Raw genomic sequence first — 14,479 nt, 5'->3', positions numbered from 1 at the left:
ATTTATATAAAACACTTGAACGATTTTAGCTACAAACCAAAAGCGTAGGTTTGTACTGTTTTCAAAGCAGGAGTCGAAATTCGAAAGAGCCTAATTTTGCGCTGGAATAGGAAGATCGCGGTAGTTCAGTGAGGATTCCCACGGCCACCTGGCACCACAGACCCGCTAACGCAGCACCTGCAGCGGCAACTGACGGCTCGGCGGTTTGATCCCCCGGAAGGTAGAGGAGGAAAACAGGATGTCCCGCTTTTCGGGAACCCCGCTGCCAGCAGCTAAAGAAACATCTTCTCCGCGAGTATCCGCAACGTCTCTCGGGGTGCCGGCTCCCAATGCCCCTGGGGAGGGCAGCCCCGGCAGGGCAAGGACCGCCGCAGTCGCCGTTTCTCCCCCCGCTGGCGGGCGGCAGCACCGGGGGAACCGGCCGTCTGCCTGAGGAGTGCGGTTCCCTCCGCCCCGACCAGGTACATGAGAGGACGAAGCCCCGGCCGGGACGTCCCGCCGAGCCGGGTGTAATCCGGAGTGTCCTGGCCCCACCGCTGAGCACCTGCAGGCTCCTCGCGGTGGCGGTCCGCACCCTGAGGCAGCTGTCAGCGGGGCGGCCGGGCCGGGGCTCTGAGCCCGGTGCCCCTTCTGAGAAGAGGGAGCCCTGAGGCCCTGCCGCTGCCCACCGGGCGAGGGGGGGGTGAGGGCAGGGCCGGCCGAACCCCGCCTTGGTGAGCGCCACCGCCTCAGGGGCTACTCGGGCCGTACGGGCTGCCCGGGGCACGAACGATCCTGGCTGAGCATGGGGCGAGGGGCGCCAGTGTCGGGACGGGCGGGCAGGGGCGCGCTGCCCGCTACCCTGCGGTGCTGTTACTCTGACAGACGGCGCGGGGCAACGGCTCCCCAGCGGCCGGCACCCACCCGGCCCGAAGGTAGTGCCCGGCCGGGCTGAGTGGAGCCCTGCCGCCGGTTGGTGATGCCTGGCCCCTTCTCCGCTGTCGGAGGTAAGCTCCTGCGGGCTTGGACCTCTCTCTGCCTGCCTCTCGCCAACGGCTGGAGCCCAGGGCAAAGCGAGTTCGGGGCGAAAACGAAATACGTGGGACGGGTGCTTCTAGCTCAGCCCTCGGTCCTGCTCCGCTCGGGGCCCGCCCTTAGGCTTCCCTCGGCCGGGCTTTCCCCGGGAGGCTGCCCCGCTGAGGGCCGCCGTAGCGCGGCCCACCTAAAGCGCCGTGCCGCCGTGCCGGGCGGGCCAGGCGGCGGCGGAAGGGCCGGTGGAGGTGGCAGGACGCGCCTTCAAGGGAGCACGGCAGCCCGGAGGCTGCGGGGAGGGACCCCGCCCGCCGGGGGACCCCGCCAGGGCGTCGGGGTGCCGGCTCGACGGGCTTCGTTGGCGAACGGCGCCGCCTGTGCCTGTGGAGCAAGGCCGGTGGCGGCCCTTGGAGCCACGGCGCATCAGAGTCCAACGTCTGAGGTAGCCCCTCTGTTAACTGGACGTCTTAGAAGGCTGGGGCTGAGCGGTGTGTAGCTACAGGTGTGCCAAGGGAATAAGGGGGAGTGGCTGGAGGGGCGTGTGTGGAGCAAACACGTGTGATGTGGGACAGCGAGGAGGAACTGTGTATCTCCGCATAGGAACGGGGATTTGATGCCCCACAGAAACGGACGGGCGGCACGCTGGCACTTTTCATTCCAGGCGTCGCAGGGCGACTGCTTTTTGATCTCGGTAGATGGAAATAGCTGTTTAAAATAGAGAGATCGCATAGGGAGGATCTTTTTTTACTCGCGTGTCTCTGTGCGTTCCCTTTAGGTAGCTGCGGTGCCATCGCTCCCTTGTGCGCGCCGGTAAGGAGCGGGAGGAAGGGCGGCAGCCGGGAAGCGCTGGCTCCGCCAGTGGGCGTTCTCTGGCGGCCGGGCCGCGGCTGGAAGCGGCACTGCGGTGGTTTCATCTGCCTCTTTGCAGGCAAGCACGGACATTCGGGGCAGTATTTTGCCCCGCTCGAAGAAAACACAGATCGTTGCCGTTTTCTTGCTTTGAATGAAAGGTGGGAGCATGAGGAAAAGCAGACTTTAAAAGGGTATCGGAACCGCTTGGCGGTCAGTAGCGCCCTGTCCCCTCCGGCCTAAAGGGGGAACGGAAATGTGAGCATTCCGTGCGTGCGGGGAGACGGGACGCGGAGGAAATACTGCCCACGGGTAGCTGAAGGGAACCGAAGACCGAACCGCCGTTGGTTTTGTTTGGCTCCGTCTTTCTTCGGCTTTCCCTTTCGCTTTACTCCGGTATCTCTCCTAGACGTCCTGCCTTAAACTACCGCGAAAGGGAGGGAAGAGCGGAAGCATGTCCAACCCGGAGAAGTGGATCATATCCCGCCCCTCGGCCCCCCTGGCTTCAGCACCCGGGGAAAAGCCCGGCTCCGGCAGCCTCCCGCTCCACTCCCATGGCCAGAGCGGCGGAGGTGGAGGCAGCGGCGGGTCTCCTCCTCCTCCTCCCCCCGCTCCTGGAGGCGGCTCGGCTGCCTGCAGCTCCCTCTTTCTCCTCCTAACAACCACCAGCAGCAGCAGGAGCCGCGCTGCAGGGACAGCCTCCTCCGCCGCCAACGCCAGCATCGTCCCCAGAGCGGCAGCGGCTCCTTTCCTCGCTCCAGTCCCCTCCTTTTCCTCCGCTTCTCCATTTTCCTTTTACTTCTTGCCGCCGCCTCCTCATTTCCCCTCCTTGTCTTCCTTTAACCTCACAAGTCTCCAAGGGAGGGAAGGAGGAGGAGAGGCAACGAGAGCGGCAGGAGGAGGAGGAGGAGGAAGAGATGTTGGCGGAGCAGCAGCAGCTCACTTGATCGCCCATCCAGGCAGCAGCGGCAGGAGGAGACTCTTCTGTTCTTCCTCCATCCAGGGCTTGCTGCTCCGTTCCGCAGCCGGCGGCCCCCAGCAGCACCACTCCCGGCTCCTCCTCTCTCCAGCCGCCTCTCGCCTGTGGTCCTACAATTCCCTCGGTGCTGCAGCAGCAGCAGCCCGCGGCGACGGGATCCGAGGCGGTGACGGCCCCGGCGGGAGTAGGACTCCTAGGCGGCAGCAGCGGCAGAGAGACGCCTTCTTCTCCTTGTCGTCTCCCCTGCTCCTAGGGCCAGACATGGAAGATGGATCTAATTCTACAAGCTGCTTTAGGAGGTTTACGGACTGTTTCTTGAACACAAGTAGGTACCGAGGCGCTGTGCCCGGCGGCGGGTCGCGCGTGTCTCGGGGGGAGGCGAAGGGCTGTGTCCGAGGCGGGGTGCATGCCTGGAGGAAAGAGCATTTCTTTGTGAGTGGGGGGGGGGGGAAACGCAGACACAAAGGGGCCGTATACGTGGGGCGTGCGTGGACGCATGGAGGAGCGGCGGGTGTGTGCTGAGGATGCACGGACAAAGGGGATGCTCAGTGTAACCGAGTGCTCTTTGTGGGAGCTGTCTGCTAGCGCCTCGTGGGTTTCGGCATCGTTTCGGGGTCGGACAACTCTACCAATGTGTGTGCCGGCCTTTCACTTGGTGCATGCTTAATCTGCTCAGGAATGAGACGTACAGAAATGGAGACTCCCTCCCTACTTACTTGAGTAGCAATAAGGAAGCATTGTGGTATCGGCAAATGACAGAAAAGCGGCGGCGGAGGACCGATAAAGGGTGGAATCTGTTTCTTCTTCCTGCATCCCCTGTCAGATCTGCCGCACGCGTGCAGATTCCGTGTTTCTGATCCGGCTGTGGTACTGGGTGCCGCCTTTCCCGGCCGTGGCTGGTTGCGAGGCGGGCAAGAAGCCGGAGAGGAAACGTGCTTCTCGCTGGGGGCCGGCGCTGTAACGGTGATAGTGACGGGAGAACGGCATACCGGGGGCGCCGAGGCTCTCCGCGAAGGGCGCTCCGCACCGAGCCGCTTCCGCTGCCGGCTCAATCGTCGCCGGCTCCCACCGAGACCGGGCGTGGGGTCGCTCTCGCCCGTATCTGGGGGCGGGCGAGAGCGGTTCCTCGGCCTCTTGGTGCGGGGCTCGTCGGTTGCCCCCCCCGCGCTGGAGCGGGGAGCCCGGAGGTAGCGGGGTCCGCTGGCCGGCCCGAACTGTTAAGCTGGGTTAGGGGTGATGGTGGAGGCTTTCGCATGGTCAGAAACTCCCTGTTCATACGGATGCGGCCCGGCGCCCCCTCGGGTGTCTCGCCCTGAGCCTGCCGCTGCCGCCTTCCCTCTCCGAGTCGTCTCACGGGTAGACTATGCCCTGCCGGGTCGGAGCCGCCAGGATCTGGGACTGAAACCTCCCCGGGTCGGGTTGCCCGTGCCCTCCCGTCAGCCCTTCCTCAGCTCCAGTGGCCCGCCGGGCCGTGTGCTGGAGTTGATAAATGGTCAAGACGAGGTGCAACAGGGCTGAAATACTCTTTTTTTTTTTTTTTTTTACTCATAAACTCTGTTTTATTTCCCCCCCTTGTTTAGTGTATGATGATGAGGGTGATTTCAGTCAGCCGCAGGGCTTTTTTTTCCTTTGTGACAATTTCTTAAATCATAGTTCTGCGCTTTAGTCTCCCTAAACTTGCATGCAAATCTGTTAGCATACTTTTATCAGGTGACTTTTTGGTTACAGGTGACTAGTACATAGTGTATGTATTTTGGGGGGATATGGGAAGAACTATGGAGATACCGGCTGAAACCTCATTATTTGTCTTTTTGCCTTACAGCTATAGCACAATAGCCTGCAAGTGTGGTAGTACTTGTTCTGTTCTCTGATGGGGTGAATAAATATTACTATATATTTGCTGCATTGTCTTTTTGAAACTTTATTCAATAGTCGATTATGTTATCGAGCCACACACTTGCTTAGTTTTGAGGCCTGAAGGAAATCCTAACCTCTCCCAGTTTTTATTTTATCTGTTCGAGAGGGGTAGCATGCTGTCATGTGTGGTACAACTCTGATGTTTCAAAATAAGTCATCTCGGGAGCAAAGGACTAAGCCAGGGAATGTGTGTGATGTAGGGCAGTTCACTCCTATGCTAGACCAAGAAAAAGATGACACAGAAAACCTCAGCTCTATACAAAACACCATTTTAAAAGCTGTGGTGAATGCAACTTAAACTATTTTATGAGCACTTGAACTCAAGAGACCTGGTCATCTTTGAGTGATTATGACCTCTGACTGAAGATTTTCCTGCAGGCAGAGAAGGAGCAGAGTGGTTCTTTCCACTGTGAATTTAGTGACGTCTAAGAAGACATGCAGCCTGTCCCTCTGAAGTCACTTTTCTGTGCTCTGCAGAATGCTGTCGTGAAACTTTCAAGAACTTACATGTCTGATATCTCTACTCCTCTTTTGAACGTGATTGAAACTGGCCAGTCGGCTCAAAAGGTATTAGTGAGGTCAGACAGACATTCACATGCTTGCATATATGCATATGCATACACTTCTCTCCCTCCCTGAATGGTTGCCTAAGTCTGATTTTCTTAGGAAACCAGGCTGAAAAAAGGAGTGGAGGGAAGTCAGACAAGACACTGCCGTTCCAGTGCAGCTACTCCGAAGAGCACTTGTTCAACTGTTTGGAGTACTGTGCACAGTCCTAGATACAGTGCAGCCAGAAGGCTATTATTGTTCTGTAGAGGATGAGATCATGTAGAATAATGAAGGTAATGTGCTGCATCTCATAGCTTTTGTTTTCTGAATTATATTTTAGTTTCTAAATCATACGTATGTATGCATATACACTGTCTGACTTTACAGGAAAAAATTCTAAATGTTTTCATAGGGAAACTGAAGAGTTCTGTAGGGAAGAGAGTTGAACTGAGCTCTCTTGGAAGGGAGATTTAAAAGTGACTGAACATAATCCTTAAAACTGGAAAACAATAAAATTGCTAGAGATGTATTCTTTTTCTTCTGAGCTCTTTTGATTTGCATGCTCTCCAGTCAGGATTTTGTTAGAAGGTTCTCAATATTATTCAAATTTGGGGTTCTGTAATATTCAGTTTGTGCCATGTCTGGCTATTTTTGTTTTTAAGATTTGTAATAAAGCCCTGGACTAGGCTGAAGAAACTTGCATGAACTACATGATGTGGTGTGGTGTTTTTCTTAGCCATCTACGATCTGTAACCTTGTGTGTAACACGTTTTGAGGAGCTTCTAGTGTCTAACATCCCAGATCAATTATCCAGTGGAGTTCTACTGTATTTAGGATACTGCAAGCTGCCAGGGATTCCAGGTTTCTGTGAAATGGCTTGCCTTCAGGGGTGAATCCCATGTTCCTTCTACATTCAGGGTCTCTCAGGCTGCACGTATGTAGCATATTTTGTCTGTGTTCTGTGAGTCTGCTCACAGGTATGAGTATTTTACAGTGTGGGGGGCTTTCTGCTTATTAGAGTAGTATTAGTATATTTATATTTTATACAGTTATCTTTTATCTGCTTTCTTTTATTCTTTTGTGATGCTGTGAGTTTATTCTGCACTTTCATGTACCAGATGCTAAGACTTTCTGATTGAGTAGTGCTCTTAAGAAAGACTAGATGTAAGATCTGTAGTGCTGTGGAAGAAAATAGCAATTAAAGTTTAAATAAAGTGTTTCTGTTACCTGCGCTAATGGGAAAATTAATCTTGGCTTGACTCTCTTTCCTGGTCTGTGTATTCATTACTTGTAATCAGGGTTTTGCCATCCAAATGCTGATCTTCACCAATGAATCCCATGTGTAAAGGTGGACAGAGTTTGGTTTTACAATTAAATCATCCTTAAAATGTAGATGCTGATGTAGAAAACAATTGTTTCTGGTTTTCACCCAGGGATTCTGGCTCCACTTTAATTGAAAGCAAAATTGTCACTAATGCAGTGTATAGTTACCATCATAAGTAATGGCATTCAGTGGCTCCCATCAGGACTGATGTTTTATAATACCACATTTTTGTATTAATGTATAGGAACACCATGCATCCTGGTCTGAAGCACTGCCATTCTATTCAGGGGGATAACAGACTGATGCAGAGGGCAGACAGCAGGGAATGGCATGGAAAGGAAATGGAAACTGTGGGCACAAGTGAAAAAGGACTTGCTTGCCCAAGTTGGTATTTCTACAAATGGTTGCCTATAATGCATGCAGTTTAAATTTGAAATAACTAATCCTCTGTCCCTTTGACTCCTCAGCTCAGCAGTCCATGTTTGCCTGATGGCTTGGGGGTACCTAGCACTCATAGGCCTCGAGAGGGGAGGTGATACCTTCACTGTTAACTCAGTTAGCTTGCTCCTTGTGTAAAACGGACCCTGGAAGGTGTAATTATGCACAGTGTGATAGTGTAGGTGAGTTGGGAGATGGTTTCTCTTTGTCACTTGCGTGAGGAGGATGGCAGCCCATGTAAGATTCTAACACAAGTTCGGCAGCTCCAATCACCCTGTTTGTGTTCTCCTTCCTTTTGCTCATGTTTAAGCCACGCTTATTGGTTGGACATATTGAAAACCTGAAAGCACGAGTTTTGACTTCAGCATACGCGTAACGCAGTGACTTGATTTTGAAACAGTCCTGTAAATGCTCATTCCCACTATGGATCTAGGGCATATACTTGGCTTACTTGCTTTTAAATCTTCTCTTGTGCAGATCAGTAGAACAGTGCCTTTTGTTCACTTTTAACACTTTGTGCTGTATTCTAATACAAATACTTTGTATCTAACATTCAGTGTACTCAAATAATTAACTCAGTTTTTTGTTTGGAAAATGAGAGTCTCTGTGTGTGTGAATTTATAAGCTGGATATAGCTTATGCAGCTTGTTGGTCGATGTTAACCTTGTGTGTTTGATGAGACTAATATGAGCTGTTTTTTTTTAAATGCTACTTAAAAAAGTATTTAGTTTCAAGTCATTATGTTTAATACTTTAAAATTCAGTGGTTTTTACGATATTCTAGTTTTTGCACTTTGGGCACTATGATTCTGTTCTAAAAGAAAGCTAAGATCATGAAAAATATATAAAAGGAAAAAGAGCTCTTTGGGATTTTTATTTTCTTTGTTTTTATGCTCCCTCTGCTGGCTATTCTGCTTACAAGTACCTGTACTTGAACTCTTGTTACTAAATCTCCTCTTCCTTTACTTTTTTTATTAAATAAGCAGCAATGCGTGTGGATTTTAATCTGTATTTTAAAATTTTAAAACCCTGTAATTGTTAAATGAAGAAGCACTATTTGCACGAATGGAAAATGTGACATCTGCTTTATGGAACCATGTTTTGATTTTTGTTATACCTTGCATTGATTTGAACTCTGAAAACAGCTGAATCTTTTGGTGCATTGACCACATTGTCACAAGTAAATATAATAGAAAACCAATTCATATATTGTTCCAAAAGGTTGTTATCTGTTTCATTTATTGCAACAAATTTACTGCCCAGCCTTGAAGAACAGCTGTGGCAATACCTAAGTAATTGTGCTGTGGCTTGTTATGTTAAAAACCCCAACATGATCTGCATAATTAACTACAAGACTGCACTCAAAGTATTCTGCAGTCGTAATGGATGATTTCTTAAAATACTGGTTTTAGTACACTAGTATACCGTAGTGTTAATCCAAAATTTTTGTAACACTCTAAAATTAGAATTCTTGTGAACTTCAGAGATTATGTACAAGGACTGCTGTATATTTTACTGAAATGAAGCCATTGCATTTCCCGTGGGTGTCAGTTATGGTTAAAATTGATTAATATTTCTTATTGATATTTCTGCTAAAGATCAAGACTTTGCTATGTAATGTGTCCTCATTTGCGCTGGTTCTTGGCTTCCCACTGTTAGAACTTGAAGAGTGCCACCTACTGATTGACAGTTCCTTGCAGTACTACATTCCTTTGCCATTTGAAGGATGTCACAGCTCACTCAGCCTCTCCTGTGGGATGTGACAAGCTGACGTGGTTGAACGTGGCAACTGTGTTGAATTAAGCCTCAGCTTTTATCTCTTCTATTAAATGATGCTGGTTTTTCTTTCTAATTTGTTTCAAGGTGAGGGAACAGGATTTCCATCTTGGGAGGTGGGTATCCCCTCTGCCCCCCATTGTCCCTTTTTTAAAAGCTTATGAAAAAGCGGTGTATTTCTGTGGTTTCATCATCACTTCTTGCCAAGCTGTCATAATTAGTGTGGGAGGAACCATCCTGGCTGATGTTTGTTAGAAGACTTTGGCTTCTGCTATGCCAAACAATGTATTGACGTGTTGCACACTCAAATGAGACAGTTCAAAAGGCAGGTAACAGACTGACAATTACGACTTTATTAACAAATGAACATTCTAAAATACTCATGATGTGCTTGTTTTTGCAGGAGAGAAGGACAATCTGGTTAGCAAGTTCTGAATTTCTGTGGTAAATTGATGAATTAATCTTTACTTCTAGCGCATGCTGAGAATCCTTTATTTCACTTGGAAGTATGCTAATTATGTTGTTAGGGTAAAAAAACCCAAAGAACAAAAACCAACTTGAACTTGGCAAGAGTATGAATTAGTTCAAAAAGTGTATAATTTACATATTTACAAGGAACTCCTTTATTTTGGAATTCTTTTTATATATCATTTTCCCAGCGATTTATTGCCACAGGAAGCTTTCTGAGTTCCCCACTCTTTAGCGCTTTTTTGTAGGTGGTATTAAGAAGAAAAATACTGCGATTCCAAATTTCATATTCTTTTAAAAAATACACTGATAGCAAGTTTTAGTCTGAGTGCGTGAGTTTAGGAATAAAATATTACATCATTAAGAGACCGCAAATCTTATGGGTCAATAGGACTAGAATTGGGGTCCCTGTATCAATTGAAGGCTTTCCAAAATAGTTCTGGCTCAATACCAAAAGAGAAGGCTTTTGGATGTTATTTACTGTCTTAGAAAACTCATTCTCATTTCAGCGTTTTCTAATTAAAATAATAATAAAAAATCCTCAACACAGAAGCAGTAGTAATCTTGCCTCCTTTGATATTGGGATCCAAGGAAGAGATTGTCACGATCTGAGACCAATTAATCCACCTTCCTTCTGGAAAACTGTGAAGATTTAGTGCTTTCATTAGCACTTATTGATCTGATTCCTTATTTCTGCATTACCAACCACCTTCTGTGGAGCTGAGCTGTACTTCTCTTAACAAAGTTTATTCAGCTGTTAGTAATTTCAACACTCTTCTTTCCTCTTACCCTTCCACTTGCATCAAAAAGAAATCCCCTAATGTCAAGCCACAAATAGTTCCTAGAGGAAAGAAAACTGCATCTGAAGTTCTAACAGCTTTGTACAGAAACCTTGCATTTCTAATCCTTCCTGACATTAGCCATTTCTAGCTGCTGACAAGCATTACCGTGTTGACCTTAATAATACTGTTTACTTTACTTCGCCTGTGAAATTTCCTAACTGGCAGGAGAGGAGCCCCTTTCTTTACCCTGGATTTAGTCACATTTCTGCAACATTGGGGTGTTCTGCTAATTCAGAGAAGAAAATGCTTTGCCTGAATTATAGTGGCTAAGTGTGCATCCTATTTATTCTTTTGTAATTTTCCTCAATGCCTAACTTTTATTTCCCCATTTTTTTCTTCTCTAATGTCTTATTTTATTTTCTTCCAAACTGATAAAGCTACTATCCTCTTTTCTAATGGTCTTTGACTTATTTGTAAAAAAAAGGTATGTGCCTTAGTATTTCACTAATGATTTTTGTTTTCCCATAACATATAGCAGTTAAGTTTATAATAACTCATTCTTTTACTTACACCATTTTTTTTTTGCATGTTTATATTTTGGTTTTCTTTCATGCATATACAGATACGTTGGCAACTTCTCCAGAGCGAATTCTCTCTTGGAGCATTGCTTTTTTGTCTGTGCTTTTGTTGCATGGCTTTCTCTTTCTTCCAATTATATCTGGATTTTTGGCTTAATATTACTTGCTCCTTGTTCACTCATCAGCTTATTTTAGCTGGTACTTCCTTATTGACTGGGAAATTGTGTTGGGTGTTTTTTGCTGTGGTGGGCCTGTGTTTTACCCAATCCTTTTTACAATGTTCATGTTTTCCCCAACGTCTTTGGTCGTATGAAGGCACTGCACTACTGTTACTCTTCTGGTGTAGTTCACTTCAGCTGTATTGTCGATTTTTTTTTTGTAAGACTATATTTTGTATGGCAGTTTGCAAACTCTCTCTCTGTGTTCTGTATTTGCAGTGACTCATTGTATTTCCTAATCTGCCACTGTCTGCCCAGCCCTAAGTGTGATGTCAATAGAGATTTTTTCCCTTGCTTTTTTAAAAGCAAACGTAGGACTGAAAGTTGCCATTTGATGTAACAGGAAACTGAACTCATCTGTTCTCAAAACAGGCGCTGCCTTAGCCAGTATGCTCAGGTTTCTTCATGCCAGGCTCCCGTGTCTCATGCTTGTGAACAAATCACTTTTGTGTGGATGTGTCTCACTGTTTCTGTTTCTTCAGACTTCAGTTATCACCAGTAAAGACTCCTGAGACAACTACCCTCAAGAAGCGGCTTTTTCATGAATGTTGAGTCTTAAATGTAGTTCTGTGACCTTTAGTTTGTGATTATGAACACAGGAGGGTCTTGGGATTAGAGGTGTCCTTTTCAGAAGCATGTTCAACAGATGACCTGCAGTTTTCTATGTTTATAGAGCAGTGCATTCCCCTTACAAGTTCTGTCTTAGCTTTTGTGGTAGTAGAGAGAACAGGATCATCTGGCATGTTGTAGGAACTTTCATAGGCTGTGGGTAGGAATGTGCTTGTAGATTGCCTTTCTTTCAGACCTTTTTTGGACTTTATTTGGAGCTATATGCAGTGCTTATACTTTTGAACTAAGCACAGAGAGGACATGGGCTTGAGCTCCATCCAGCCCTGCCCATTCTGCTTCATTTTCAGTGTGCTTCTTGATTCAGTTTAGACATATGCCTAACTGCCTGCATGTGTTTTGGGAGAAAGCAAAGTAGAGCTCTTCCCAAAAGGCAGTGGGAATTGTACTTGTCTATTCTGACCTTGTGTAAGGAGATGAGTTTAGCTTTGTGAACGCAAGCAGTGTCATGCCCTTTTTCTTTCTGGCAAGAGTAGCGAACAGGCTTTGGGCTGTCTTATCTACTTGTGCAGGGACATAACCATATGGACCAGAAGAGGCATCTTTATACTGTTCGTGGTGTTAGGGCAGGCCTTGTTTCTCCAGACCAGGCTCTCCTAGCAAATAAACCACAAGTTCTGCGAAGTCCTGAGTGAAAGATGGATCCAGTCAATAAAGGACCATTGCTGGAGGCCTGCTGCCTGACTCATACAGTTATTTAGCTTGTCTGTCTTTGTTTCCTCAACTTGCTGTTTTGGGAGGCTTTTTAAAATGCATAATTGAATATTCATAGGAGAATGAGAAGACACAAAGTTTGCGTGTTGACAAGCATGAACCAAGTCTGTGTGGTGATACTACATATGCTAATGAAAAACAATGGAAGCTTATCTATCTATGGCAGTAGTATTGAAGGGGTAGAAATCAGAAACAGAAAAAGAAGACTGGAATGGTAAGAGAAGTTTAACATTTTTATTGCTCAAAGGAATGTGATTACAGCAGAAGAAAATGTTTATCCTTATAGGGAAAGCTATTTGTAAACTCTGAGATGTTTCTTTTGGTGTAGATGAAAGACTTGATATGTAAATATCTCCCAGCAAATGATCAAATTTTGAAATCTTTTCACTGAAATATAAGATTTCACTGAAGTATAAGATTACATTTTGTTTAACTATGAGGGTTATTTTTTCTTTTTGATGACACAAATGCTCTTTCTGCTGAACTATATTTTTTTTCCTCTTTTTAGAAACAGCTTGTGCTTGGTGAATCTTACGGACTTTATGACTGAATGACTAAAACATTACAGTTAATGTTTTAGTTTGTTTCTTCACCTTTTGTAGCTTAATGTTATCATGTTATCTTCACCAGTCAGCCAACTGCTATCTGATAATCTTTTGATTATGCCAGCTGGCCATGTCATCTACCACTGCTACTGTTTGACTGGGTCACTCTGAAAGTTTTATTGTTCTACCTTGTGTGTATGCCATTTTTTTTTTAATTTTTATTTGTAATATAATAATTTATCCACCTTGTTCCTGTTTTTTCTAACTTTTTTTAAAGCCTAGGTTTGGCTACATGTAGAAAGCATGCCCCTTCTCTGTCTCTTAATACAAATTGCAGTTATATTGAGCAATATTGAAATTGTTTTGGTAAAACATAAATTACTAAGACTTAAGCTCTGTTTAAATATAGAAGTGTGCTGTGCTGAACTTCACTTAGTCATGTCAAACTGATCTGAAAGACTGCATAAATACTTTTATATTGTCTTTAATATAATTTTGGTAGGTTTTAGACCTCTCAGAGATGAGCTCTGGCAGGTCTACTAGTGGCAGTTGAGATACCTAACCTGTGCTTCTCTCCTTGAAGTCACAACCAGCTCAGCAGAAGTGCAGAAGAAAGGCTCGGACACATTGTCTGGCTTCCTAACCTGTGATGCATGCAGAATGAATGTATGCCAATATATTGAGCTGTAGGCTTCTATGATTGATGAAGGACTACAAAGGTGGCTGTAGGTCCTACTTGTGTGCTAGTAACCTCTAGAAGCAGGTTGTAAGAGGCTGTTGGGAGCAATGAAGACATAGTTACAACTACTGACTTAATGTCCTCACACTCTTCTTTACCAATAATGCTGTGACACAGGCTGGTCAAAACCCTTTCCTGGATGTTTTTGAGCGAAAGAATAGAGATTTAGATTATGCATTAGGAAACAATGAATGTGAGGCACTGGCACAGGTTGCCCAGAGAACTTGTGGAAGGCCCATTCTTGGCAGTGTTCAAGGCCAGGCTGGATGGGGCTTTGAGGAACCTGCTCTAGTGGAAGGTGTCCCTGTCCATGGCAGGTGGATTGAAACTGAGTGAGCTAAAGCTTCACCTTAAAAGTTCCCTTCCAACCCAAACCATTCTATGATTCTATAATAAGTTCACTATGGAGTCAATCACTAGTGCTGATGGGAAACCAAGCCACATCAGTGTGCTGCTGGGAGTTGATGAGAGGATAAATCTTTTCATCAGCATGTTGTGTTAGATCAGTTTGGCTCTGCTTGGTGCAGTTACGCCATAGTTTCACGGTCACTTGAAGTTCACATAAACTAACCCTCCTGTTTAAAGAAATGCTCTAGTTCTTCCTCATTAAGGCTGCTGTTTCCTGTACTTCTCCCTTGTGTAGGCACATTTCTGTGGCCTCATGGTGATCTAGATTGAGGAGCTGATCTCCATTAGACCAAAATTAAAAAGGGGGAAGATACATGCCTGAAAGAGTTCATAAACTTGTGAAAATGAGTTGGAAGTCTATGCTTGAAACATGTTAAAGGTGGACATGTTATTTATTTTCCTTTCAGAGATGGGTAGATAGCATGATTTATCTAATGTAGATTTTACAATCTGACCCGTGCGTTAATCTGACGTGCGCTAATCCAACCAGTGCTAATCTGACCTGGGCTAATCCGACCCCCGCTAATCTAACCCATGCTAATCTGACCAGAGCTAATC

The 14,479-nt window shown here is 46.3% G+C and overlaps 1 protein-coding gene across 2 annotated transcripts in view; it reads left to right on the top strand.

Annotated features, from left to right (window-relative positions):
* The first annotated feature begins 2,314 nt into the window (after positions 1-2,314).
* PDE10A (phosphodiesterase 10A) overlaps positions 2,315-14,479 on the top strand; it is a 181,287-nt gene continuing 169,122 nt past the window's right edge. Inside the window, exon 1 of one of the 2 annotated variants that reach the window (XM_005150122.4) lies at positions 2,315-3,164. In XM_005150122.4, the coding sequence (XP_005150179.3) occupies positions 2,315-3,164 (850 nt within the window). Of the gene's footprint in view, positions 3,169-14,479 lie in introns of both variants that reach the window. The other variant, XM_005150121.4, reaches the window with a different exon arrangement.

Source organism: Melopsittacus undulatus, chromosome 3 (genome assembly GCF_012275295.1).
Source record: "Melopsittacus undulatus isolate bMelUnd1 chromosome 3, bMelUnd1.mat.Z, whole genome shotgun sequence".
NCBI classification, from domain to species: domain Eukaryota; kingdom Metazoa; phylum Chordata; class Aves; order Psittaciformes; family Psittaculidae; genus Melopsittacus; species Melopsittacus undulatus.
Note: the sequence above shows the minus strand (reverse complement) of the source record. Positions and strands in the feature narration are given on the sequence as shown.